The 26,487-nt window shown below is 32.8% G+C and overlaps 2 protein-coding genes across 3 annotated transcripts; both read left to right on the plus strand.

Annotated features, from left to right (window-relative positions):
- Window positions 1-98: 98 nt before the first annotated feature.
- Window positions 99-12,101, plus strand: retreg3 (reticulophagy regulator family member 3). Of its 2 annotated transcripts, none has more exons than XM_028455008.1 (10): window positions 99-246; window positions 441-697; window positions 5,080-5,216; window positions 6,477-6,507; window positions 6,589-6,715; window positions 6,994-7,078; window positions 7,387-7,524; window positions 9,138-9,217; window positions 9,601-9,730; window positions 10,307-12,101. In XM_028455008.1, the coding sequence occupies exons 2-10, from the start codon at window positions 462-464 to the stop codon at window positions 10,843-10,845; spliced, it is 1,503 nt and encodes a 500-aa protein (XP_028310809.1). In that variant the 5' UTR covers window positions 99-246; window positions 441-461; the 3' UTR covers window positions 10,846-12,101. The 2 variants fall into 2 exon arrangements, with proteins under 2 accessions (XP_028310809.1, XP_028310810.1); XM_028455009.1 differs by having other exon boundaries at window positions 5,080-5,186; window positions 10,307-12,100.
- Window positions 12,102-22,582: 10,481 nt separating this feature from the next.
- On the plus strand, window positions 22,583-26,201 carry psmc3ip (PSMC3 interacting protein). The gene is made up of 8 exons (XM_028455930.1): window positions 22,583-22,804; window positions 23,958-24,058; window positions 24,135-24,224; window positions 24,313-24,424; window positions 24,506-24,651; window positions 25,644-25,697; window positions 25,934-25,993; window positions 26,070-26,201. Exons 1-8 carry the CDS (start codon window positions 22,786-22,788, stop codon window positions 26,124-26,126), a joined length of 639 nt encoding a protein of 212 aa, XP_028311731.1. The 5' UTR covers window positions 22,583-22,785; the 3' UTR covers window positions 26,127-26,201.
- The last annotated feature ends 286 nt before the right edge of the window (window positions 26,202-26,487 follow it).

Here is a 26,487-nt window from a genome sequence, read left to right on the forward strand (position 1 = left end):
TCATTGTGAGATCTAAACTCCAGCAGGTGGCGGTAGTGAAACTATAAGGGTGAAGTATACTACAAAGTTGCGAGGATAACCCCATAGAAGAAGCAGTAGATGTTTTTTTTCCTATAGACCCTGAACACACCATGACGCGGGGGTATCGTGCTCTCTGATTGGACACTGACTGCTCGGGAAAAATAGGCTGCGCCATATTGTCAATAATCGGGACGAGAGGAGTACCAAAGCAATAATGAGAAAGTAGTAAGTGTCATCTTATCTCTGAAGACTCCATGTGATGGTTTGATATGATATTAGTATCGTATGACTATAACTATCTTATATGTGCTGTTATTATTGTGTTACACGGTGTTTAGTTCAGTGCCTTCGTGGCGCTGTGGTCATCCTGCCGTTTGCCTTGTTTGTACTTCACCTAATGCCAATTTTTTTAATTACAGGACAAACATATTAAGCTCAAGATGACTCACACTGGAACAATGCAAGATGCATCCACGGAGGGCAGTTCTACCGGTGTGTGTCTACGGACGCGTCCGTGCTGCAGAGAGAGGGACGGACAGGTGCGCGAGGTCAAAGCGTGTCTTCAGTCCAGGTTGGGGCCCTACGAGCCGGTCCTCACCTACCTACAGTCCGTGCTGGTGTGGGAGAGACCGGTCCAGTGTGTCCTGCTCTATGCTGTGGCCAACCTGGTGTTTTGGTGAGTTTGTTTGTTGGCCGTGGCTATTGATACGGAAACGTATGATTAGACTGTCAATCTATTCATACGGAACACCCCTCATTGGCCAGTTTATGTGACGTGATAGGTCCACCACGTGACTCAAAGTACCCGCTAACCCTTTTATTTTAGCCCTTAACCAGGAAATACCCTAAAATGTATAAAAAAAAAATTTGTTCATGTATTTTTAACCCTAACCCAGGAAATACCTCAAAATGTTTTTTTTTTTTTTGTATATGTATTTTTAAAAGTGGAATTTGCTGTCTCAAATATGTTGATTTGAAAAAATATATATGACGAAAGTGGGATTCGAACCCACGGCAGCGGAATTAAGAATTCTTGTGTCAAATTATAACCCTAACCTAACCCTAAACCTAACCTAATCCAATAAACAAATAAAACGTGTCTGTTCACTTTGAAAACAAAAATGAGTTATTGTTTTTTTTAGCAAAAATTCATTTTCCGGTAATGCACATATATGCGCATATACAATCTCAGTACGATGCGCACTCAGTACATGACACCGGAAAACGTACGTTTCCGTATCAATAGTCCTGGGGTTTATTGATACGTTTCTATTTCAATAGACACTTCGTTGTTTGTTTGTGATGAAGAATCCACGTTGACACGATTGAGACTTTCAGGTTAGAAGCAGCTGGTGTTTAATCACAAAGCCTCACCTGTCGCTTTGAAAGCAGGCAGATGGCTGAGAGCTGCTCCTATTAATAGAAACACTGGGCAGACATGTTGATTCAAGTCTTACACAAGTCCCACTTTACAAATCCCTGGTTCAGTGTTGTTTCATTGTTGACAACTACACTGTGTCTATGTGTATTCTTCTTTGATGATCCTTCAGAGAGAAAGTCCTGCATATACACACACCTGCCAATTTATTAGGTACATCTTGCTAGTAAAAGGTTGGACCATCATGACCTTTTTGCCTTGAGAACTGTCTTAATTCTTTGTGGCATACTTTCAACAAGGTGTTGGAAACATTCCTCAGAGATTTCGTTTCATATTGACATGATGGCGTCACGCAGTTGCAGCAAATTTGTTCGTCTGAACATCTATGATGCAAATCTACTGTTCCACCACATCCCAAAAGTGCTCTATTAGATTTAAATCTGGTGATAGTGGACGACCGTGGATCAGTGGTAGAGTGGGTCGTCCAATGACCGAAGGGTTAGGTTTTCGAATTCCGCTCTATCAAGTCATTGTTGTTGTGTCCTTGGGCAAGGCACATGACCCGCATTGCCTCGTATAAATGGGTATGAATTGTGAGTGACTGGCGTGAATGAATAATGGTTTCTGTATGCGCTTTGAGTCGTCTTGAAAAATGCACTATATAAATCTAAGCCATTATTATTGATTGTGGAGGCCATTGGAGTACAGTACAGAAGCCTGTTTGAGATGATTTAAGTATAACATGGTCCGTTATCCTGCTAGAAGTAGCCATTAAAAGATACATTGTGGTTATAAGGGATGGACATGGTCACCAACAATACTCAGGTGGGTTGCTTAATGCTTAATTCGTATTAAATTGTCCAAAGTGTGCCATGAAAATATCTAAGGCAAGAGGAATCGTTGTTTCTGACCCTACCACGTTAATGTCACAGCTGAAACCCAGACTCATCAGACCGAGCAGTGTTTTTCCAATCTTCTTTTGGTCAATTATGGTGAGCCTTTGAAAATTTTTGTCTCAGTTTCCTGTTCTTAGTTGACAGGAGAGGCCCCCAGTCCATAGATGCATTTAGCAATTAGTTGAAGTGGCAAATATGGAGCCCACAGCTGATTAACCGGGTTATTTTGGTTATCGTGATAGGATATGAAACCAGTGATGTATTAACTTTTCTGCTGCACTGATATTCTGTTGCTCTGTGCTGTTCTTTCTGCATTTTCAGCTGTCACTTTCCAATCGGCAGTAATAATTCAAAACTAAATCATAGGGACATGTGCATAAGTTAATTATTTACAGTTTCATTTTGCCTTTTTTTAATTTCATCTATGTTTTACGGGTTGAGATTTGAGCAACTTTTTTTTTCTCACTTTTTTTTACATTGTTTATTGGAAATACAGTTTTCACAGGTTTCCCTTTTTATTCGATCAGTTGACTGTGTTATAGGGATGTAAAGATTAATAGTGAGGCAGTTAAAAATCGATTCAAAGGTGTCACGGTTCACATCGATACTCTGAAATTGAATCTCAGTACTTTTTTTTTTTTTTTTTTACAGCAAAGGGCGCTAACTATTTAGAATTTGAAATTCAGGACGCACCATCGCGTTTTAAATCAGAAGTGTGGAAGCATTTTGGCTTCCCCAAGACAAAATAAAAGAGGTGAGAAAGAAAGAACATGTGAAATCCAAGGTAAGAGGAGCACATAGTGGAAAGGGAGAAACAATTCCAATTGTTAAGGCACAAAATACATTTTCAGTTGCACTTTTAAAAAGAAAAGGAACTATTTTGCAGTTTTACATAGTTGACTGTAGAGCCAGAATTTAAATGAATAGGCTTCTTCATTTGTACTATTTATTTCATTATTTCATTCAGGATTTATTTTTAAATAAATTGCATTGTTTTGCATATGAAAGACAAAAGAAAATAGTACAGTATTTTATTTTTTGGAAGAAAAAAAATATATTTTTCAGTCATTTGTCTACAGTCTCATTTTGTAAAATAAATCATGAGAGAATCGTATCGTGAACCCAGTATCTTGAGTGAATCAATACATCCCTACTGTTATCAATTGAAGTTCCTTATTTTAATTTGGTAGTATTTTGCTTCTTTGTCATGAGTCATCATTTGGGTAATGTAATAATTTGTGTTCATGTACACAATTCTGTGAATACCAATGTCCTTATTCCATATATCGGCTGATACATCACTATTACCTGACTAGTTTCCCACAGGGGACCTAAAGTGTATCCCTGTTCTTTTATCTCTATGTGTTCTGATGTTCTGTCATGGCTTCTTGGGTTTTTATCATGTTGTCCAGCTTCCACCAACAATCCTAAATTAATGTTTGTTAGGATAATTGGAGTAGGAGAAATGGCCCATAGGAGTGACTGAGTGTGTGGTTGTTTGTCTAACATGTCCAGGGAGTAGCCCACCTTACGCCCAAGATAGGCACTTTATCCCATAGTGCAGGATGGATGATAGATTGATGGATGGAGTTTATCTCAATGTACTTTAGTCACATTCATAAGAAGAAAATGTCAGGGATGCATGTGTTACACTTAATCGTCTCTCCACTGAACCATTTCCTAACAGCTAAATAGCTTTATGTGTAAAGTATGAAACCAAAAATAGGTGGAGACCATTTATTAATCGTTGGACAGAAGACACAATATATATAGATTTGATATCATGTTCAATCTACTAATATTTCTGTTTGAAGGTATCAGCAGGTATTTATATGGTGATATTTCAAAATATGTTTATTTATTTTCCCACACGTGTTGCTGTGCATGTTTTTATTTTATTTTTTCTGAGGTAAATTAGTTTGATCTGCGATGTATAATGAGGAAATCTGATTTTCTTTCTTGACAGTAGAACATGAGGGAGGTTTAATGCCTTAGTTGTGACCTGGTTTTTGTGTGAGAAGAACCAGTGACCTGGGATTGGACTGACTGGAGCTCAGGATATCAACCTTTGTGCGATGATAAGACTCGTGTGTGTGTGTGTGTGTGTGTCAGGCCAATGGCCCCCTTTTCTATCTGTTTGTGCTTCATCCCACATAGTACTGTCGCCCTGTTTCACTGTGACATGAATAACCTCAGAAACAACAAAGTCTTGTGGTGAAAGTATTTCAGACCGGAGGGTAATCATGTGACTGTGGTGTAGACGTCTGAATTACACTTTCTTTCTCACACACAGGGGCTTTAAACTCTAATCTACTAAACTATACATTTCATAGGAAGCTGTTTATTTCCCCACAAATATAGTTTTTAACATTTTTAATGCTATGTGCACTTCAAATATTCCTTTATTTTGTCATTAGTCCATGTTTTAAGTCAGGGATGGGCAACACTATCACAGCAGGGGCCACAACAATGATTGTATCTGATCTGAGGGCCACATGATCAGACAGAGGCAAAATTACTCTTGAAATAACATTTACTTTTACTGTATTCCTGCTGTAACCTGTCCATGCTATCAATATCAAGGTAAAGCTCCGTATTTATTTAAAGAGGAACAACTATCAGTCATTTTTCTTCTTCATAGTTTTGAATTTCAAATTATAGCTATGCTTTACAGGGGTGTTTATTTTAATTAAGTGTATATTTCTTTGTTGGATTATGTAACCCTCTGTGTGTTTGACGTCTGGTTGAAACAGGCACATGACGGTCTGTTTTTTTTTCCCGCAGGTTCTTTGCTCTGTCCTCGATGCGCGTGCTGTTCCTGCTGGCTTCTGGCCTGGCTGTGCTCGTGTGTGTCGATACCTGGAGAAACAAGATCTGGCCTGTGATCAAAGGCAGGCAATGCTGTTCTTCATTGCAAATGGGTCTCCTTACATTTTTTCCCCATTGATTGTGGACCCCAATTTGCATTTTTGATCATCCATTTAAAAAAAAAAAAAAAAAACTGTTAAAGTCCGTGTGAAGCAGAAATAATTTTATTATGAGTTTGTCACACCACAGAAACGTGTCATTGACCACTGAGTCAAATTTGAAAGATGAAAACAATCGTTAAGTAGATAAAATTAGAACTCAAAACCATGGAAAAACAAGCACTTCCCTCTGCTCTGAAATGCTGGGGGCGTGTCAGTTAGAGGCGCTGGAAGGGCGCCGCCTCCGTGTACTGTGTCCATGGGAGAGAGCAATGTGAAAAATATTGATTCTATTAACACTTTCTCCAAAAATGCTGAGATCAGGCCAAGCGAGGTGTCAGCGGAAAGGTCTGGTCCGCCCGAGTCCGAATATGTCCATCTCTCCCGGGTAGAGTCAGAACTGTGCCCGCTAGAGGCAAAACACACAATCGCAGTGCAAAAAAAGTCCTCATTTCATGGAAAATGTGCCACCAGCGGACGCGTTTTATTCCCCCGAGACCGAATATGGGATTTGTTTTTGCCCAATAAATCCTGAACACAGAAATTGGAAAACCAGTTTTTGCAGCCTAGCTTCACAATTAAATGGCTGAATGGCTTTTTACATGTTTTAAGGAATACATTTATCACCTATTTAATGTGTTTAGAAGAAAATTAACAAAACGGTAGGGATGTCCCGTTACAACCTTTTCATTTCCGATACGATGCCGATATTGCAGCCTTGCATATCGGCCGATACCGATATTGATCCGATACGATATCAGCATGAATCATACATCCTTTTTTGTTCTTTAATGAAAAAATAAGAATTACTTATTTTGTAGTGTGGAATGTTAGAAAAGGCTTGATCAACAGAGAACAATAGTCAGCAACAGTAGGTATGAGAAAAACTGACCCATTTATTATTAACCAATTGGTTACATACATTTTAACCTTCAACATAATATCTACAGTATTCTACAATTAAATAAAAAATGAATTGGAAAGAAAAAAAAAATAGAAATTTGAATCCGATAATTGTTTTCAGGCTGATATCGGACCGATATTGATATCGGGTCAGGACATCACTGCAAAACAGTATCAATGAAACTGTTGTAGGATCAGCACTGAAGCAGCTGATGTAAGAATAACATTATCTCTGCTTTGTATAGACTGCACATTAACGTGCACAGAGTGAGATATAAAATCCATCAAAATCACTTGTTCTTCTTTCCACAGTAAGAAAGCTGGACGAATCAGAAAATGAGAGGTATGTTTTTGTCACCACGGTAACTTGATACTATGATGATGTAATAAGGCACTGAGGCTTGACCTCTTGTTTTTTGTCTAGCTGGGGTCTGGTGCAGCCTAATATTCTCAGTGTGCCTGAACTGTGTCACCACGTGGCTGAAGCCTGGGTCAGTGCAGCCATCCTCACAACCAGCCTGAGGCAATACAAGAGACAACACCCTGGCAAAGTATGTAACACACACACACACACACACACACACAGCAGAGGGGACTAGATGTTACAGTGCATGCATAGGAAAACTAAGCATACAGATTATATTGCAGGATTCTTTTTATTTTTTTTGTGAAATCACAGTTTTTCTGCAAATTTATAGAATTTGGGTCACAGTAAAAAGGTTTCAAGATTCTCAAGAGTGAAATGTAAAACTCGTCATTGGTTAACCCTGAATTAACACATTTTCAAATGATTCTTTTTGTTTTTGTTTCTGTTTTTTTGTTTTGACAGTTTTGCATTATGGCCTGTGCTGTGTTTTCCTGCTTGGCTGTGGTTGGGAGGTACATTCCTGGACTAGTCCTGTCCTACTCTGCATGTGAGTCACAGCCGTAACTACATATCGTCCTCCTCGTTGGACGGGAAACTAAGCCTGACTAGTCAGATTAAAAATACATGAAGGCTGAAACTAGACCTCTAGGGCCTCAGCACCAGAACTCGCTCTATGATGTGATTAAAGCAGGGATGAAGCACCTGAGACTGTAGTGAAGGTCACAACCAGGCTCAGCTAATCTTCTAGTCTCCACCCTCCTTTCTGGCCTGTGAAAGACCTTGAGTCTTATGTTGTTATTGTTCTACTCACTTCCATGCCTCCCACTGACGAGCTTCTCCTTCCTTTCTCTCTAGTGTGGTCCACCATGTTGGCCCCTCTGGCTGCCTATCACCGGGTGTTTCAGCATGTGTGCATGAAGCTGGAGCCAGTCCTGCAGTGGCTGGACTTCAGCGTCACTGGTTACATGATGTCAAATCCAATTGATAATCAGTGTAAGTTTTGAATCAATGCTCACATTGTGTATTGTTAGTTTTCCTCAAACTCTGGTCAAAAACCAAGTCGTATCTCATAAGAACTGTGCATGCAACACGCTGCCCGGCGGCTTCTGCGCGCCTTGTTTAGGGCCTTTCAAAATCCATTTTAATGTTTTTCCAAAATCTAGTTTTCCACATTAATAATTTTTAAGTTCCATTTTTTTTTTTTTTTTTAAATGTCAATTTTTCCGAAAATATTGGTTTTCAATTCCTCTGAGGAAGCTATATAAATAAATAAATAATAATAATAATAAAAAACACCAAAATGTATATCTAAATAAAAACAGTGTACCAGCGTTTAACAGTGGATGCTGTTTCTATTGGTCGATTCTGTTAACATTGAAATGATAGGGCCCTACTTCTTTTAGCACAGAGTCTAATGATAGGCATTCAATCGAACGAGATTTGAGTGTTTAAAACGGAAGTGTCGATTTCAAAATAAAATAACCAGAAAGTATATGAAAATAAGATCCATTTCATATTTTAAAAATTGATTTTTTAATTTTCGGCCCAGGCACCAAATGGTCCACAGGCCGTTGGTTGGGGACCTCTGAGTTAAAGCTTCTTAAGATTTTACACGACACATTTTAAAGCAACTACTGCGTTCATAAAGAAAACATTTAAAGGCAGTAATTTCTACATAACTGTTATCTAGTGGTGCAACGGATAAAAAAAAAACACGGTTCGGATCGTATCATGGTTTTTTTGATCCTCCTTTGGATCAGCAGAAAAAAAAGACAAACAACTTTGCTCTCCATTTATTTTGTACTTAGTGCAACATTTTTCTGCTCATTAAATACAAACAACATTTAACTTGAGGTGTCATTGCTTACATCAAATTTTTAATCATATAAAAACAAATTAAAGTGCAATATAAGGCATGACACCTTCATCCTTTAATCAGGTAAGTGCATGGGGGATAAAAGGATGGCATGACACCTTTTTTTAAACATGGAGAGTGAATTAAAAACTATCCTATGCCCACATCATCAAAAAAGAATGAAAGAAGGAAAACAAAGCACATCTGAGTTTAGAATTTTAAATTCTCACAGTAGTCAAGGATGGTCATCAGAACTAGAGCCGATATTTTTTTAATAAGTGTGCGTGCGTGCGCGCCTCTATTCAACTCTCACGCAATCACACACAGATAAACGACCAGGAGCGCAAACCACACACACCGACGTCCCGAACGGAACAGACTTCATCGAGGCATTACTAATGATGCGTGGATCAACCCCCGGTTGGTCCACTCTCTCTTTCTTCTACTGACCCATGTGGGACAGTGTGATTTCCGTGGCGGCTTGTATGTAATCAATGACTGATGCACAGCCAAAGCTTTCAATAACAGTTCAAAACACATCAGAAAGATCTCCAACACACATCCTTGTGTTGCCAGTAGTAATAAATAAAACAATATTTTTATAAAAGGTGAAGAAAAGCACTACAAAAAAATGTAATAAAGAGGAATGTTTCCACTTTAGGTACCCCTTAATCTGCTAATGTTTACCCCACAGTCTAAGACAATCTAGTTTTAGGAAATAATGATAACTGTTTGATTTTCTACTGTGCAGTTCTACGTATGCCCAACAGAGGCGCAGCATCAGGGGAGGCCAGTGACAGTGAGGAAGAATTGGCTGCTTTTTGTCCTACGGTGGGTTTCTTATACAAGATGACCAGGTTTATCTGTTTGGACTATTTAAGTGAAGTGTTTGGATTCGTTCAGAGTTTCACATTTGTCTCTATAAATAGTTACACTAAATACTTTTAGTTCAATGTGTAACTTTGCAAAGTTTAATAAACTTTGTGATGAATAATCAAGCTCTTTATGTTATTACTTTTTCTAAGATTGAAACACTTGAATCTTTTGACCTGTTTTGATGATGAACTGTAGGTGGAGCAGAGAATAACTCCACAGCTGTTTCTAGTTTTGTTGAACTTGAAGAACATAGTTTTATAATATTTCCTGGTATGTGAATGGAGAGCCACAGCTCTATAATCTGATATGAAACCTTCTGGTTCTGTTTTCTCTTCTAGTTTGATGATGCTGTTGCAAAAGAACTCGCTCTGACTGACTCGGAGCACTCTGACGCTGAAGTTTCCTACACTGACAATGGGACCTTTAACCTATCACGTGGTCAGACCCCTCTGACCGAGGGCTCTGAAGGTAAGAATGCACCTATCAGCAGCTGGGTTTCCATTACAGGATTTAGCAAAATAAAAGCGATGTTTCTAAATGTCGTCAAAATTTTATTCCGCTTTGGACGTGTTTCCATTGAACGTTGTTTTGGGTTGGAGCCTCGTAACTCCCGTGAAATCTCATCCTGCAGGACTACGGATACTCAGAACCTCCTTATAACACTATGTATTCCTTTGTTGTTTCATGTCTAATGTGGCAGTAATAATTTTACAGTATAATGTAAAGAAATGTCCTGGTCTGCTCTTCTGTTTACCACATCATGTTTTCTCAGAGAGAGGTTCATCTACGTCACGTTCTGACGTATATTTGCGGAAAAAGTATTTCCATAGCGCTTTTGCGACACATTTCAATGTCGAAACGTCTGAAATTCCTCCTCATAAAAGCGTAAAAACTTTTTAGTGACATTTGAATGTTTTTTCAAAATTGAAGTGTTTCCATTACCAGTTTTATTGCGCTATTTAGATTTTGTGCATTCCTAAGGGTAATGGAAACACAGCTAGTGTTCTTCTTTTTTTCTGAACTTCACCTCCTCCTGTGTCTCAGATTTTGACAGACACAGTGACGCTGAGGAGTCGTTTGCCCGAGACCTCCCCGACTTCCCCTCCATAAATCCAGATGCAACTCTGATGGACGACGACGACGACACGAGCATCGGGCTGCCTAGTCTGGCTCCGTCTGGATTGTCCAGTCACCGGGCCTCAGTGCTGGACGTGGACGACCAGCTGGACTCGGACCAGGAGGACCTGGATATGGAGCTGTCCCTCAGCGACCTGCCCTCTGCTTCACATTTCTCTGGGGAATTGGCCGGTGTTGTAGCCAGCAACATGATCCGGGCGGCGCTGGTGGGAGCGTTGCAGCCTCGGCCCCCCACCCACCGCAGAGAGGGCCCTCCCAGAGCAGGGACTCAACGAAGCTACCGCAAACAGTCCAACACAGACTGGGATGCAGAGGACTTTGAAATGCTGGATCAGTCGGAACTGAATCAGATGGACCCTGTAGGAGGAGGAGGAGGGGGTGGTACGGGGCAGGGAGAAACCCAGGGTAATTCTTATTGGTCCAGCTTGCTCAGTAAACCACAGTAGTTAGTGTGTGTGTGCGTGTGCGTGCGAGACTGGCATCGGTCCATCACTGTGAAGTTTAACCTCGTTTCTCTTCATCCCTGTTTTTAAAACTTCAACCATCCTAAACCTTGTAGGAGGAGCAATAGAACCAACACAATGAGGTGTTACAGAAACCAGCATCCTCTGGCCTTGGTCCTGTGTTGTAGCTCCACTCAGTGACTGCAGTGCTTGTTTGGACCCAATGTGACATTCCTTATTATGATTGAGCTGAGCCACGTGTGTCTGACAACAGTTAATTCATTCATCGCTGTTATTGGACATATGATAAAACAATACGATTACTTTGATATCAGTGCTGTCAGAGATCTGTTGGTACAATCTGCTCAAGGATGATTGTGAACTTATATTAAGATGGATTTCTCTCTTTATATAAGTTCCTCTTGAATGGAAGGATTTCTGTTTTGTTTTTGGAGTTAAATAGTTCCATGCCTTCTGTTTTATCCTCATCAAACAGCTGCAGAGATTCTTTTACAGAAGTAGCAGGGTTTTTTTTTTTGCTCATTATTACATTAGCGTCTGACCTAGAGATGTATTCAGTGTTGTTTGCCTTTCCTTAGTATTTTTAAACTCGCACAAATGTTCTTCCCCGTTGCATTGAATCTATGTTCCAGAGCCTAAATGAGCCCTCAGCTGTGTGTTATTTAAAAAAAAAAAAACTCTTTAATTCTTTCTGCCATGTGTGTATTTTATAAAGTTGGCAGATACGCTGAACTTTTTAAGAAAAATTCAAAAAACTTTCAACTCATGGTCATGTAACGATTGACATTGTGTTTACATGAAAAGGAAGCAAATATATCCTGATTTCTAAAGAGTTAGTTTATAATAGAGGGGCTTTAATGCTCGTCTGTCTTTTGTTTTTTTTTGTTTCACGTGGTCATGATGTCATACAAGCAGAAAAGCTGAGATTTTTTTTTTTTTTTTGGCTTTCTTTGTGCTTTTCTGTGACAGAATCTGAAGCTGCAGGGTTTTTAGCACAATAAAGTTTTTAATAATGTACTGGATGTGCAATGTGTTTTTTTGCTGAGAATAGAATAAAAGGAGAGGACTGTTTGTTGGACATGGTGTGACCCTCGCTGTGTATCTGAATGTTCCATCTGGCTGCACTTAAGAATCCTTTACTTGTAGGGAATTTAAAAATGTGGACAGAAATGCTTTTTCTCTTTTATATATGTTTGATGTGCTGAGTGATTGTTCTGAATAAAATGTTTGCAAACTTTGGTTTCATTGTCTGTGAGAGATTTGTGACAGAATGTATTTAGAACAAGATCACACAGAGAACATGAACCTCCTACCAGATATCTAGATCAGTGATCAAGATTGTGTGACCATGGTCATTCACACTTTAAAGGCTTGGAAAAAATTTAATTTCAGAGGTGATGCTTCATGTGGCCATACCTGCCTGTCATTGCTTGATCTCACCAGGTCTCAGAAACTATGCAGGGATGGACCTGGTTAGTACTTGGATGGGAAACCACTGAGATTTTCAAGTGCTGCAGAGGGGTGATGAAATCGTCAAAACCACTAAATATAGGAAGTAACAATCTGATTTTTTACTATATATATTTTTTAAGGTATTGCTATATATAATAAGGCAGGAAAATAGAGACTGGAATTTTGGTTTTTTTTTTGTCGTGAGGCATAAGTAAGGCATAAAAATGGAAACAATTTGATTTTTTCATGTGTGTGTAAGGCTAGAGTAGGTAAGGCATAAAAATGGAAAAGATTTCATTTTTTTAGGTAAGATAAGTAAGGATATAATAATGCATTAAAAATGAGTTTGTTTTTTTTTTTTTTTTTTTTGAGGTAAGGGATAAAAATGGAAACAATTTGAATTTTTGTTTTTTTCTTCTATTTTAGGTATATAGTAGGTGAGGCTATAATAAGGCATGAAAATAGAAACATTTATTTATTTATTTTTTGAGGTAAGGCTATAGCAAGGCATAAAAATGAAAACATTTTATTTTTGCTAAGGTTATCGTAGGTAAGGCTATAGTAAGGTATCAAGTGAAAAAAATTTGATTGATTTATTTATTTATGTATTTATTCTATTTTAGGTATATAGTAGATAAGGCTATGATAAGGCATGAAACAATTTGATTTTTTTTTAATTGAGGTAAAATGTGAAAAACACCCACATTTCAGAGGTGATGCTTCATGTGGCCATACCTGCCTGTCATTGGTTGATCTCACCAGGTCTCAGAAACTATGCAGGGATGGACCTGGTTAGTACTTGGATGGGAAACCATTGAGATTTTCAGGTGATGAAATCGTCAAAACTGCTAAAAATAAGAAGTAACAATCTGACTTTTTTTTTTTAAGGTAAGGCATGTAAGAAAGCATGAAAATATTACCATTTTGAATTTTTTTTTTTCATTTTTAATTTGAGGTAAGGCAAAAAATGGAAACACCTTGATTTTTTTCTTCTTCTTTTTTAGGTATATAGTATGTACGGCATTAAAATGAAAAAACTTGATTTTGTTTCTTTCATTTTTAGGTATATAGTAAGTAAGGCTACAGTAAGGCATAAAAAAGGAAACAACTTGATTTTTTTTTTTTTTCATTTTTAGTTATATAGTAGGTAAGGCTATAGTAAGGCATAAAAAAGGAAACAATTTGATTTTTTTTTTTTTTCTTTTCATTTTTAGGTATAAAGTAAGCAAGGCTATAGTAAGGCATAAAAAAGGAAACAACTTGATTTTTTTTTTTCATTTTCAGGTATAGAGTAGGTGAGGCTATAAAAAGGAAACTTGATTTTTTTTATTTTTTATTTTTTTTATTTTTAGGTGTATAGTAGGTACGGCTTTAATAAGGCATACAAAAGGAAACAAATTATTATTTTTTTTTTCTTTTTTTCATTTTTAGTTATATAGTAGGTAAGGCTATAGTAAGGCATAAAAAAAGAAACAACTTGATTTTTTATTTTTATTTTTTCATTTTAAGTATATAGTAGGTAAGGCTATAATAAGGCATAAAAAAACAAAACAACTTGATTATTATTATTTTTTTTTTCATTTTCAGTAATTTAGTAGGTAAGGCTATAGTAAGGCATAAAATGGAAACAACTTGATTATTATTATTTTTTTTTTTTTTCAGTTATTTAGTTGGTAAGGCTATAGTAAGGCATAAAAAAGGAAACAACTTGATTTTTTTTTTTTTTAATTTTAGGTATAAAGTAGGTAAGGCTATAGTAAGGCATAAAATGGAAACAACTTGATGTTTTTTTTCGTTTTCAGATAATATAGGAGGTAAGGCTATAGTAAGGCATAAAAAAGGAAACAACTTGATTTTTTTTTTTTTTTTCTTTTCATTTTAGGTATATAGTAGGTAAGGCTATAATAAGGCATAAAATGGAAACAACTTGATTATTTTTTTTTTTTTTTTCATTTTCAGTTATTTAGTAGGTAAGGCTATAGTAAGGCATAAAAAAGGAAACAACTTGATTTTTTTTTTTTTTTTCAATTTTAGGTATAAAGTAGGTAAGGCTATAGTAAGGCATAAAAAAGAAAACAACTTGATTTTTGTTTTTTTTTTTTTTTTTTTTTCATTTTTTTTTTTTTTTTTCATTTTTTTCATTTTTAGGTATATAGTAGGTAAGGCTATAGTAAGGCATAAAATGGAAACAACTTGATTATTATTTTTTTTTTTTTCATTTTCAGTTATTTAGTTGGTAAGGCTATAGTAAGGCATAAAATGGAAACAACTTGATTATTTTTTATTTTTTTTCCATTTTCAGTTATTTAGTAGGTAAGGCTATAGTAAGGCATAAAATGGAAACAACTTGATTATTTTTATTTTTCAATTTTAGGTATTAAGTAGGTAAGGCTATAGTAAGGCATAAAAAATGGAAACAAATTGATTTTTATTTTTCATTTTTTCTTTTTTAGGTATATAGTAGGTAAGGCTATAGTAAGGCATAAAAAAGGAAACAACTTGATTTTTTATTTTAAATTTTAGGTATATAGTAGGTAAGGCTATAGTAAGGCATAAAAAAGGAAACAACTTGATTTTTTTTTTTAAATTTTAGGTATATAGTAGGTAAGGCTATAGTAAGGCATAAAAAATGGAAACAAATTGATTTTTATTTTTCATTTTTTCTTTTTTAGGTATATAGTAGGTAAGGCTATAGTAAGGCATAAAAAAGGAAACAACTTGATTTTTTATTTTAAATTTTAGGTATATAGTAGGTAAGGCTATAGTAAGGCATAAAAAAGGAAACAACTTGATTTTTTTTTTTAAATTTTAGGTATATAGTAGGTAAGGCTATAGTAAGGCATAAAAAAGGAAACAACTTGATTTTTTTTTTTTTTTTCATTTTTAGGTATATAGTAGGTAAGGCTATAGTAAGGCATAAAATTGAAAACAAATAGATATTTATTTTTTATTTTTTCATTTTCAGTTATTTAGTAGGTAAGGCTATAGTAAGGAATAAAATGGAAACAACTTGATTATTTTTATTTTTCAATTTTAGGTATTAAGTAGGTAAGGCTATAGTAAGGCATAAAAAATGGAAACAAATTGATTTTTATTTTTCATTTTTTCTTTTTTAGGTATATAGTAGGTAAGGCTATAGTAAGGCATAAAAGAGGAAACAACTTGATTTTTTTTTTTAAATTTTAGGTATATAGTAGGTAAGGCTATAGGAAGGCATAAAATGGAAACAAATTGATTTTTATTTTTCATTTTTTCATTTTCAGTTATTTAGTAGGTAAGGCTATAGTAAGGCATAAAAAAGGAAACAAATAGAATTTTATCTTTTATTTTTTATTTTGTCATTTTAGCTATATAGTAGGTATGGCTATCATAAGGCAAAAAAAGGAAACAACTTGATTATTTATTATTTTTTTCATTTTTAGTTATATAGTAGGTATGTAGGAAGGCATAAAAAAGAAAACAACTTGATTTTATTTTTTTTTTTTTTTTTCATTTTTAGGTATAAAGTAAGCAAGGCTATAGTAAGGCATTAAAAGAAAAAGACTTGATTTTTTTTTTTCTTCTTTTTTAGGTATATAGTAGGTAAGGCAATAGTAAGGCATAAAAAATGGAAACAAATTGATTTTTATTTTTCATTTTTAGGTATAAAGTAAGCACGGCTATAGTAGGGCAAAAAAATGAAAACAAATAGATTTTTTTACATTTTTAGGTGTATAGTAGGTGAGGCTTTAATAAGGCATACAAATGAAAACAAATTAATTTTTGTTTGTTTTTTTCATTTTTAGTTATATAGTAGGTAAGGCTATAGTAAGGCATTAAAAGAAAAAGACTTGATTTTTTTTTTTCTTCTTTTTTAGGTATATAGTAGGTAAGGCAATAGTAAGGCATAAAAAATGGAAACAAATTGATTTTTATTTTTCATTTTTAGGTATAAAGTAAGCACGGCTATAGTAGGGCAAAAAAATGAAAACAAATAGATTTTTTTTTTTTTTTTTTCATTTTAGGTATATAGTAGGTAAGGCTATAATAAGGCATAAAAAGAAAACAACTTGATTTTTTATTAATTTTAAATTTTATTTTTAGGTGTATAGTACGTAAGGCTTTAATAAGACATAAAAATGGAAACAAATTGTTGTTGTTTTTTTTTTCTTTTCATTTTTAGTTATATAGTAGGTAAGGCTATAGTAAGGCATAAAAAATGGAAACAAATTGATTTTTATTTTTTATTTTTTTCATTTTAGGTATATAGTAGGTAAGGCTATAATAAGGCATAAAAAGAGAAACAAATTGATTTTTATTTTTTTTTTTTTCATTTTAGGTATATAGTAGGTAAGGCTATAATAAGGCATAAAAAGAGAAACAACTTGATTTTTATTTTTTATTTTTTCATTTTAGGTATATAGTAGGTATGGCTATAATAAGGCATAAAAAGAGAAACAAATTGATTTTTATTTTTTATTTTTTCATTTTAGGTATATAGTAGGTATGGCTATAATAGGCCATAAAAAAAGAAACAACTTGATTTTTTTTTTTTTTTTCATTTTTAGTTATATAGTAGGTAAGGCTATAGTAAGGCATAAAAAGGAAACAACTTGATTTTTTTTTTTTTTTTTTTTTTCTTTTCATTTTTAGGTTCAAAGTCAGCAAGGCTATAGTAAGGCATAAAATTGAAAACAAATAGATTTTTTATTTTTATTTTTTCATTTTAGGTATATAGTAGGTAAGGCTATAGTAAGGCATAAAAAGGAAACAACTTGATTTTTTTTTTTTTTTTTTTTTCTTTTCATTTTTAGGTTCAAAGTCAGCAAGGCTATAGTAAGGCATAAAATTGAAAACAAATAGATTTTTTATTTTTATTTTTTCATTTTAGGTGTATAGTAGGTAAGGCTATAGTAAGGCATAAAATGGAAACAACGTGATTATTATTTTTTTTTTTTTTCATTTTCAGTTATTTAGTAGGTAAGGCTATAGTAAGGCATAAAATGGAAACAACTTGATTATTTTTTTTTTCAATTTTAGGTATATAGTAGGTAAGGCTATAGTAAGGCATAAAAAATGGAAACAAATTAATTTTTATTTTTCATTTTTTATTTTTTAGGTATATAGTAGGTAAGGCTATAATAAGGCATAAAATGGAAACAACTTGATTATTTTTTTTTTCAATTTTAGGTATAAAGTAGGTAAGGCTATAGTAAGGCATAAAATGGAAACAACTTGATTATTATTATTTTTTTCTTTTCATTTTTAGGTATAAAGTCAGCAAGGCTATAGTAAGGCATATAATTGAAAACAAATAGATTTTTTATTTTTATTTTTTCATTTTAGTTATATAGTAGGTAAGGCTATAGTAAGACATAAAAAATGGAAACAAATTGATTTTTATTTTTTATTTTTTCATTTTAGGTATATAGTAGGTAAGGCTATAATAAGGCATAAAAAAACCAAAACAACTTGATTATTATTTTTTTTTTTTTTTTCTTTTCATTTTTAGGTTCAAAGTCAGCAAGGCTATAGTAAGGCATAAAATTGAAAACAAATAGATTTTTTATTTTTATTTTTTGATTTTAGGTATATAGTAGGTAAGGCTATAGTAAGGCATAAAAAATGGAAACAAATTGATTTTTATTTTTCATTTTTTCTTTTTTAGGTATATAGTAGGTAAGGCTATAGTAAGGCATAAAAAGAGAAACAACTTGATTTTTATTTTTTATTTTTTCATTTTAGGTATATAGTAGGTATGGCTATAATAAGGCATAAAAAGAGAAACAAATTGATTTTTATTTTTTATTTTTTCATTTTAGGTATATAGTAGGTATGGCTATAATAGGCCATAAAAAAAGAAACAACTTGATTTTTTTTTTTTTTTCATTTTTAGTTATATAGTAGGTAAGGCTATAGTAAGGCATAAAAAGGAAACAACTTGATTTTTTTTTTTTTTTTTTTTTCTTTTCATTTTTAGGTTCAAAGTCAGCAAGGCTATAGTAAGGCATAAAATTGAAAACAAATAGATTTTTATTTTTATTTTTTCATTTTAGGTATATAGTAGGTAAGGCTATAGTAAGGCATAAAAAGGAAACAACTTGATTTTTTTTTTTTTTTTTTTTTTCTTTTCATTTTTAGGTTCAAAGTCAGCAAGGCTATAGTAAGGCATAAAATTGAAAACAAATAGATTTTTTATTTTTATTTTTTCATTTTAGGTGTATAGTAGGTAAGGCTATAGTAAGGCATAAAATGGAAACAACGTGATTATTATTTTTTTTTTTTTCATTTTCAGTTATTTAGTAGGTAAGGCTATAGTAAGGCATAAAATGGAAACAACTTGATTATTTTTTTTTTTCAATTTTAGGTATATAGTAGGTAAGGCTATAGTAAGGCATAAAAAATGGAAACAAATTAATTTTTATTTTTCATTTTTTATTTTTTAGGTATATAGTAGGTAAGGCTATAATAAGGCATAAAATGGAAACAACTTGATTATTTTTTTTTTCAATTTTAGGTATAAAGTAGGTAAGGCTATAGTAAGGCATAAAATGGAAACAACTTGATTATTATTATTTTTTTCTTTTCATTTTTAGGTATAAAGTCAGCAAGGCTATAGTAAGGCATATAATTGAAAACAAATAGATTTTTATTTTTATTTTTTCATTTTAGTTATATAGTAGGTAAGGCTATAGTAAGACATAAAAAATGGAAACAAATTGATTTTTATTTTTTATTTTTTCATTTTAGGTATATAGTAGGTAAGGCTATAATAAGGCATAAAAAAACCAAAACAACTTGATTATTATTTTTTTTTTTTTTTTCTTTTCATTTTTAGGTTCAAAGTCAGCAAGGCTATAGTAAGGCATAAAATTGAAAACAAATAGATTTTTTATTTTTATTTTTTGATTTTAGGTATATAGTAGGTAAGGCTATAGTAAGGCATAAAAAGGAAACAACTTGATTTTTTTTTTTTTTTTTTTTTTTTTTTTCTTTTCCTTTTATAGGTTCAAAGTCAGCAAGGCTATAGTAAGGCATAAAATTGAAAACAAATAGATTTTTTATTTTTATTTTTTCATTTTAGGTGTATAGTAGGTAAGGCTATAGTAAGGCATAAAATGGAAACAACTTGATTATTTTTTTTTTCAATTTTAGGTATATAGTAGGTAAGGCTATAGTAAGGCATAAAAAATGGAAACAAATTAATTTTTATTTTTCATTTTTTATTTTTTAGGTATATAGTAGGTAAGGCTATAATAAGGCATAAAATGGAAACAACTTGATTATTATCTTTTTTTTTCATTTTCAGTTATTTAGTAGGTAAGGCTATAGTAAGGCATAAAATGGAAACAACTTGATTATTATTATATTTTTCTTTTCATTTTTAGGTATAAAGTCAGCAAGGCTATAGTAAGGCATATAATTGAAAACAAATAGATTTTTTATTTTTATTTTTTCATTTTAGTTATATAGTAGGTAAGGCTATAGTAAGACATAAAAAATGGAAACAAATTGATTTTTATTTTTTATTTTTTCATTTTAGGTATATAGTAGGTAAGGCTATAATAAGGCATAAAAAGAGAAACAAATTGATTTTTATTTTTTATTTTTTCATTTTAGGTATATAGTAGGTAAGGCTATAATAAGGCATAAAAAGAGAAACAACTTGATTTTTATTTTTTATTTTTTCATTTTAGGTATATAGTAGGTAAGGCTATAATAAGAAATAAAAAATGGAAACAAATTAATTTTTATTTTTTATTTTTTCATTTTAGGTATATAGTAGGTAAGGCTATAATAAGGCATAAAATGGAAACAACTTGATTATTTATTTTTTTCCCATTTTTAGTTATATAGTAGGTAAGGCTATAGTAAGGCATAAAAAAGGAAACAACTTGATTTTTTTTTTTTTTTTTTTTTTCATTTTTAGGTATTAAGTAGGTAAGGCTATAGTAAGGCATAAAATTGAAAACAAATAGATATTTATTTTTTATTTTTTCATTTTAGGTATATAGTAGGTAAGGCTATAATAAGGCATAAAAAAGTAAACACCTTGATTTTTTTTTTTTTTTCCATTTTTAGTTATATAGAAGGTAAGGCTATAGTAAGGCATAAAATGGAAACAACTTGATTATTTATTTTTTTTCATTTTCAGTTATTTAGTAGGTAAGGCTATAGTAAGGCATAAAATGGAAAACAAATTGATTTTTATTTTTCATTTTTTCTTTTTTAGGTATATAGTAGGTAAGGCTATAGTAAGGCATAAAATTGAAAACAAATAGATATTTATTTTTTATTTTTTCATTTTCAGTTATTTAGTAGGTAAGGCTATAGTAAGGAATAAAATGGAAACAACTTGATTATTTTTATTTTTCAATTTTAGGTATTAAGTAGGTAAGGCTATAGTAAGGCATAAAAAATGGAAACAAATTGATTTTTATTTTTCATTTTTTCATTTTAGGTATATAGTAGGTAAGGCTATAGTAAGGCATAAAAGTGAAAACAAATAGATATTTATTTATTTTTTTTTCATTTTAGGTATATAGTAGGTAAGGCTATAATAAGGCATAAAAAAGGAAACACCTTGTTTTTTCTTTTTTTTTCCATTTTTAGTTATATAGTAGGTAAGGCTATAGTAAGGCATAAAATGGAAACAACTTGATTATTTATTTTTTTTCATTTTCAGTTATTTAGTAGGTAAGGCTATAGTAAGGCATAAAATGGAAAACAAATTGATTTTTATTTTTCATTTTTTCTTTTTTAGGTATATAGTAGGTAAGGCTATAATAAGGCATAAAAAAGGAAACAACTTGATTTTTTTTTTTAAATTTTAGGTATATAGTAGGTAAGGCAATAGTAAGGCATAAAAAAGGAAACAACTTGATTTTTTTTTTTTTTTCATTTTTAGGTATATAGTAGGTAAGGCTATAGTAAGGCATAAAATTGAAAACAAATAGATATTTATTTTTTATTTTTTCATTTTCAGTTATTTAGTAGGTAAGGCTATAGTAAGGCATAAAATTGAAAACAAATAGATATTTATTTTTTATTTTTTCATTTTCAGTTATTTAGTAGGTAAGGCTATAGTAAGGCATAAAATGGAAACAACTTGATTATTTTTATTTTTCAATTTTAGGTATTATGTAGGTAAGGCATAAAAAATGGAAACAAATTGATTTTTATTTTTCATTTTTTCTTTTTTAGGTATATAGTAGGTAAGGCTATAGGAAGGCATAAAATGGAAACAACTTGATTAATTTTTTTTTTTTTTCATTTTCAGTTATTTAGTAGGTAAGGCTATAGTAAGGCATAAAAAATGGAAACAAATTGATTTTTATTTTTCATTTTTTCATTTTCAGTTATTTAGTAGGTAAGGCTATAGTAAGGCATAAAAAAGGAAACAACTTGATTTTTTTTTTTTTCTTTTCATTTTTAGGTATAAAGTCAGCAAGGCTATAGTAAGGCATAAAATTGAAAACAAATAGATTTTTCATTTTTATTTTTTCATTTTAAGTATATAGTAGGTAAGGCTATAATAAGGCATAAAAAAGGAAACACCTTGATTTTTTTTTTTTTCCATTTTTAGTTATATTGTAGGTAAGGCTATAGTAAGGCATAAAAATGGAAACAAATTGATTTTTTTTTTTTTTTTTTTTCATTTTCAGTTATTTAGTAGGTAAGGCTATAGTAAGGCATAAAATGGAAACAACTTGATTATTTTTATTTTTCAATTTTAGGTATTAAGTAGGTAAGGCTATAGTAAGGCATAAAAAATGGAAACAAATTGATTTTTATTTTTCATTTTTTCTTTTTTAGGTATATAGTAGGTAAGGCTATAGTAAGGCATAAAAAAGGAAACAACTTGATATTTTTTTTTTTTTCTTTTCAATTTTAGGTATAAAGTCAGCAAGGCTATAGTAAGGCATAAAATTGAAAACAAATAGAAAAACTATGAAAATACATTTATTCTAAGCATATTCTCCTCTTGATTCTTAGAAATCAATAAAACAGTTATTTTTTAAGACTTTTCGTTAGATCTCTTGGCAAACTACTGTTAGGCGTATAGTAATAGTAAAAAAAAAAAAAAAAACCCATAGTTGTCTAAACTGCAGTTAAGAGAATAAAGACGCACATAAACACCTAAAACATGTTATTTTAAATTAACTCCAGATAAAATCGAGCAGCTTTATGTTTACGTCTAAAGACAGAAACGATCCTCCGTCTTTAAAATGAGCTCTCACTCTTTTATTTTTCCACTTGTTTGTAAACATCTCAAATGTAGAGCTGCTTTCATAGTGGAAGAATAATTCTTCCAATTTAAAAAAATTAAATTACGTCAATATGTCTGAATAAAATAATTAGTTATGTTCTGACAGGGTGGCAGATATTTGTCACATAGTGAGCGTGTCTTAAAATATTAGATCTTTGTCGTGACGCACGTTACGCGCGAGAATCAACAGTGATTGTGAAGCTAAAAGAAGGACCGTAGAAATGAGTAAAAAAGATAACGGTAGGTTTAGCGTCTGTTGCTGTGGGAAAGGTTTCTTGTTTTTATTGTAAAGAGACATTTAAAAGTGTTCCTGTGCCTTGTGCTGCAATAAGAGCTTCTGTTAAAGTGGAACTGTTTGATTTAAGGGTGTCAGCTAACGTTAGCATACAGGTGTTCACTAACAGGGCTTATTATGGACATTATCACACGCTTAATTATACAGTAAATTATTCAAGATGTGTCATTTACAGTGTTTGGTAAACATACGCACTGTGAACCAAATCTATTATATATATATATATATATATATATATATATATATATATATATATGAAGAAATGTCCTAGCACGTGGACTGTTGCATTAGATGCACTGCAAGTGTTTAACTCTTTTTTTAAAAATTATTATTATTATTCTTTATTGTGAACGATATTTAGAGTTGGGTTTCGATTTCGTTTAATTTTCAATTTAATGAATGATTTTTCAGCCGCAGTAGCAATTTCACTTGAATGTGAATTAGATTGTCAGGGATCAAATGCTGTAAATAGTAGAAAGTAATTAATAAATACATTAGTAGGGGTGTTGAAAAAAATTGCTTTGGCGATATTACGTCGCACGATTCTCTGATCGATTACAAATGCACCATATTGATTTTTAATTTTTTTTAATTTTATATAACCACAAAAGTCTTTACCACTGCAGAAAACTTTCATATCGGGACATATCGTATTGTATCGTATCGGGATACGAATCGTATCGCCAGATGCCAGGCAATACACACTCCTAAACATTAGTATACTAATTTTGGTTTATTATTAAACATTAATGTTAACAATAAGAATCAAGCCCACAGCACTGCATTACACACAGTAACTAAGACATTAAATAATCAATTTTAGGATTTTATAAATCGATATCAGGCCATTTAAAAAAAAAAAACAAAAAAACAATCCAAATAGATTGATTTACTTGAACCCAGTCCCAACCAGTATCAGTTTAAGTAGCCTGGTACAGAGTCTATATTATTCTATTTTTTACAGATTTTTCATGGATTTTAGTAATCTGATTGGGGGAAAAAAGTGAAATTCTGCCTCTAATTGCAGATAAAAGTAATATTTAACCACCACTAGTATACTGTGAGTGAGTGGAGACTAACTTCTGCTGTTGTTCACAGGGGCCACTCACATCCTGGCCTATCTCAATGAGAAAAACCGTCCTTACAGTGCTCAGGATGTGTTCTGTAACTTACAAAAGCAGCACGGGTTTGGCAAAACGGTGAGAATGATAAATATTTATTTCAAACCGGTGCAACCTGGTGGTAAGACGTATGCAATGCACCGTTTCCCATCAGGCTGTGGTCAAAGCCATGGAGCTGCTGGCATTGGAGGGCAAAATAAAGGAGAAAATCTACGGCAAGCAGAAGATCTATTTTGCTGATCAGGTTTGTTTGATCATTTCAGAAGGAACATTGCCGTCATATTTAAAAATCTAACAATGTCTTTATTTCAAATTGACTTGAACTTCCTCAGGCTCAGTTTAAAGATGTGAAAGACTCCGACCTGAAGGCGATGGATGGTCAGATTTCAGAGCTCAATGCAGAGGTGCAGGCGCTTACGCACAGCTGCAAACAGCTGGATTCAGGTGTTGCTTTTAGTACATCTTTGTGGTGTATTGCTTGTCCTTTTGAGGGGATTGGTGCGTTATCATGTGTGTTTTTAACAGAGTTGAAGGAGCTGAACAGCACCCTCACCACAGAGGAAATGACCTCACAGATCCAGGAACTGAAGGCAGAGTGCACGGGATACACAGCTCGCCTGGAGAAGATCAAAACTGCCACAAATCATGTCACCCCAGAGGAGAAAGAGAAGGTAGGAGGATCATTTTCTTTCAAACATGTTTTTTATAGCTGTTACCCCACCCCCATGTGTTTCTATTAGATACAATCATAGTGTCTGCCTTAGGGTGGGACGATATGGACCAAAACGATATACAATGTAAATCTCGATGTTTTTTTACTGACCAGAAAGACAGTTCTAGGTTAAATTTGCTGATGCAAAACGCCACACAGGCACATTTTTTAACAAATAGCTGCACAATATGTCGCACTTTAGTTTTTTCTCTTCAAAGAGACAGCACGTGTGAGTGAGTTCTGTAGTGTGGCTGTTTAGGGGAAGGTCTCGGTTAGAACGCACTCAGAAATCCATGTGAGCTTTTCATGTTGTTCTGAGAAGTAGCAAAAGCAGACTAGACTCCTAAAACAAGTATTTTAATACAAAACAAGCTATAAAATAAAAATGTATTGATATCGAGGATATTGTCATTTTCTATATCGCCAAAATAGAAAACTCAATATATCTTGAGTCTCGATATATTGCCCAGGCCTAGTGTGCCTTATAGATCTAGGAATCGAATATCATTTACTTCAAAAAGAAGGGAAAAAGGTAGAAATTGCGGCTTCACCTTAAATGATCCGTATGTTGACATTTTAACAGTCGGGTGCAAAGAAATGTTTTTACTTAATTTTTCGTAAATCACAAGGAATACCGAGAACGAAAACAAAAATGGTGTCACTGTAATCTTTGTCTGTGAAGAAAAACAAGAAATCACGGTAAGATGAAATAAACACTTCTATGCATCTGTTTATGGGACTCCACATCCCACAATGCAATGTGCAAAAAATGGCTACAAATGATTCGTTTACAGTTCACATGAAAACAAACTTTCAATCAGCAATTTCAACCTGTTTTCCTTCCTTTTAAACAGTAAATGTTTGATACATTTAATGAGGCACACACTATGATGTTATTTATTATCTATTAAAAATAATGCTGTGCACATTAATGTGTTTTATTTTCTGAAGGTATATAAAGCCCGAGATGTGTATGTCAAAGAGTGGAAGAAAAGGAAGAGACTGGTAATGTGTATTTTATTTACACTTTAACACATTTTCCCGTGCTGAAATAAAAACAGAAATTGTCTGTTTCTGCCTAAAAATCGTAGGGCATCGTCCTCCCATTTTGGTACATTTTTCCTGATTTAAGTAGCAAAGTTCTGAGAATCCTAAAACTTGGCTGCCTTAAAGTGGCCTGTATGTCAACCCTACAAAAGCTCCACAATCGTTATTCACACACTCTGTGATGTGTTTGCCAGGCTTCAGACATGATGAATGCCATCTTGGAGGGATACCCAAAGAGCAAAAAGGAGTTTCTGGTGAGTATAATAGAAATAAATAGTTTATTTAATCCCTGATGGCCTGTGAACGCCTCACGTGTTTTGTCCCTCACAGGATGAAGTTGGGGTGGAGACTGATGAGGACATGAAGGTGGTCATTCCAAGCTCCTGAATGACAAAAAAACACCTTCTTAAATGGACTTTACTGAAGGACTTTGTAAAATAGTACTTTAAAAAAAAAAAAACATGGAGTTAAAAACCCACAGTAAATGTTAGCAAACCTGTAGTTATTTACAAAAGAAAGCCTGTAAACATCAGACAACCTAATACTGGAGGATTTAAAGCTGTTCTGCTATTCCTAGTGTATTCGATGTTTATATATTAATTCTTAGTTAAAGGTCATTTTTTTGTTTAATAAAAACTTTTGTTTGGTGGGTTTTTCAGTTTAAAAGCCAATGAATGTTTACGTCTAAAACAGGTTTCTTTCTATTGTCTTACAATGTATCATTTGTAAAAATCTGCCGTCTTGTAAA

This window comes from Gouania willdenowi, chromosome 8, assembly GCF_900634775.1.
Source record: "Gouania willdenowi chromosome 8, fGouWil2.1, whole genome shotgun sequence".
NCBI classification, from domain to species: domain Eukaryota; kingdom Metazoa; phylum Chordata; class Actinopteri; order Blenniiformes; family Gobiesocidae; genus Gouania; species Gouania willdenowi.

Bases quoted from the DNA above. Each gene is read 5' to 3' on its own strand.
- retreg3 (XM_028455008.1), top strand. From the start codon at position 462: ATGACTCACACTGGAACAATGCAAGATGCATCCACGGAGGGCAGTTCT. The intron at 6,716-6,993 runs GTATGTAACACA...TTGTTTTGACAG, and splicing joins AGAGACAACACCCTGGCAAA to TTTTGCATTATGGCCTGTGC. The intron at 9,218-9,600 runs GTGGGTTTCTTA...TTTCTCTTCTAG, and splicing joins TGGCTGCTTTTTGTCCTACG to TTTGATGATGCTGTTGCAAA.
- psmc3ip (XM_028455930.1), top strand. The intron at 24,425-24,505 runs GTGTTGCTTTTA...TGTTTTTAACAG, and splicing joins CTGCAAACAGCTGGATTCAG to AGTTGAAGGAGCTGAACAGC. The intron at 25,994-26,069 runs GTGAGTATAATA...TGTCCCTCACAG, and splicing joins AGAGCAAAAAGGAGTTTCTG to GATGAAGTTGGGGTGGAGAC.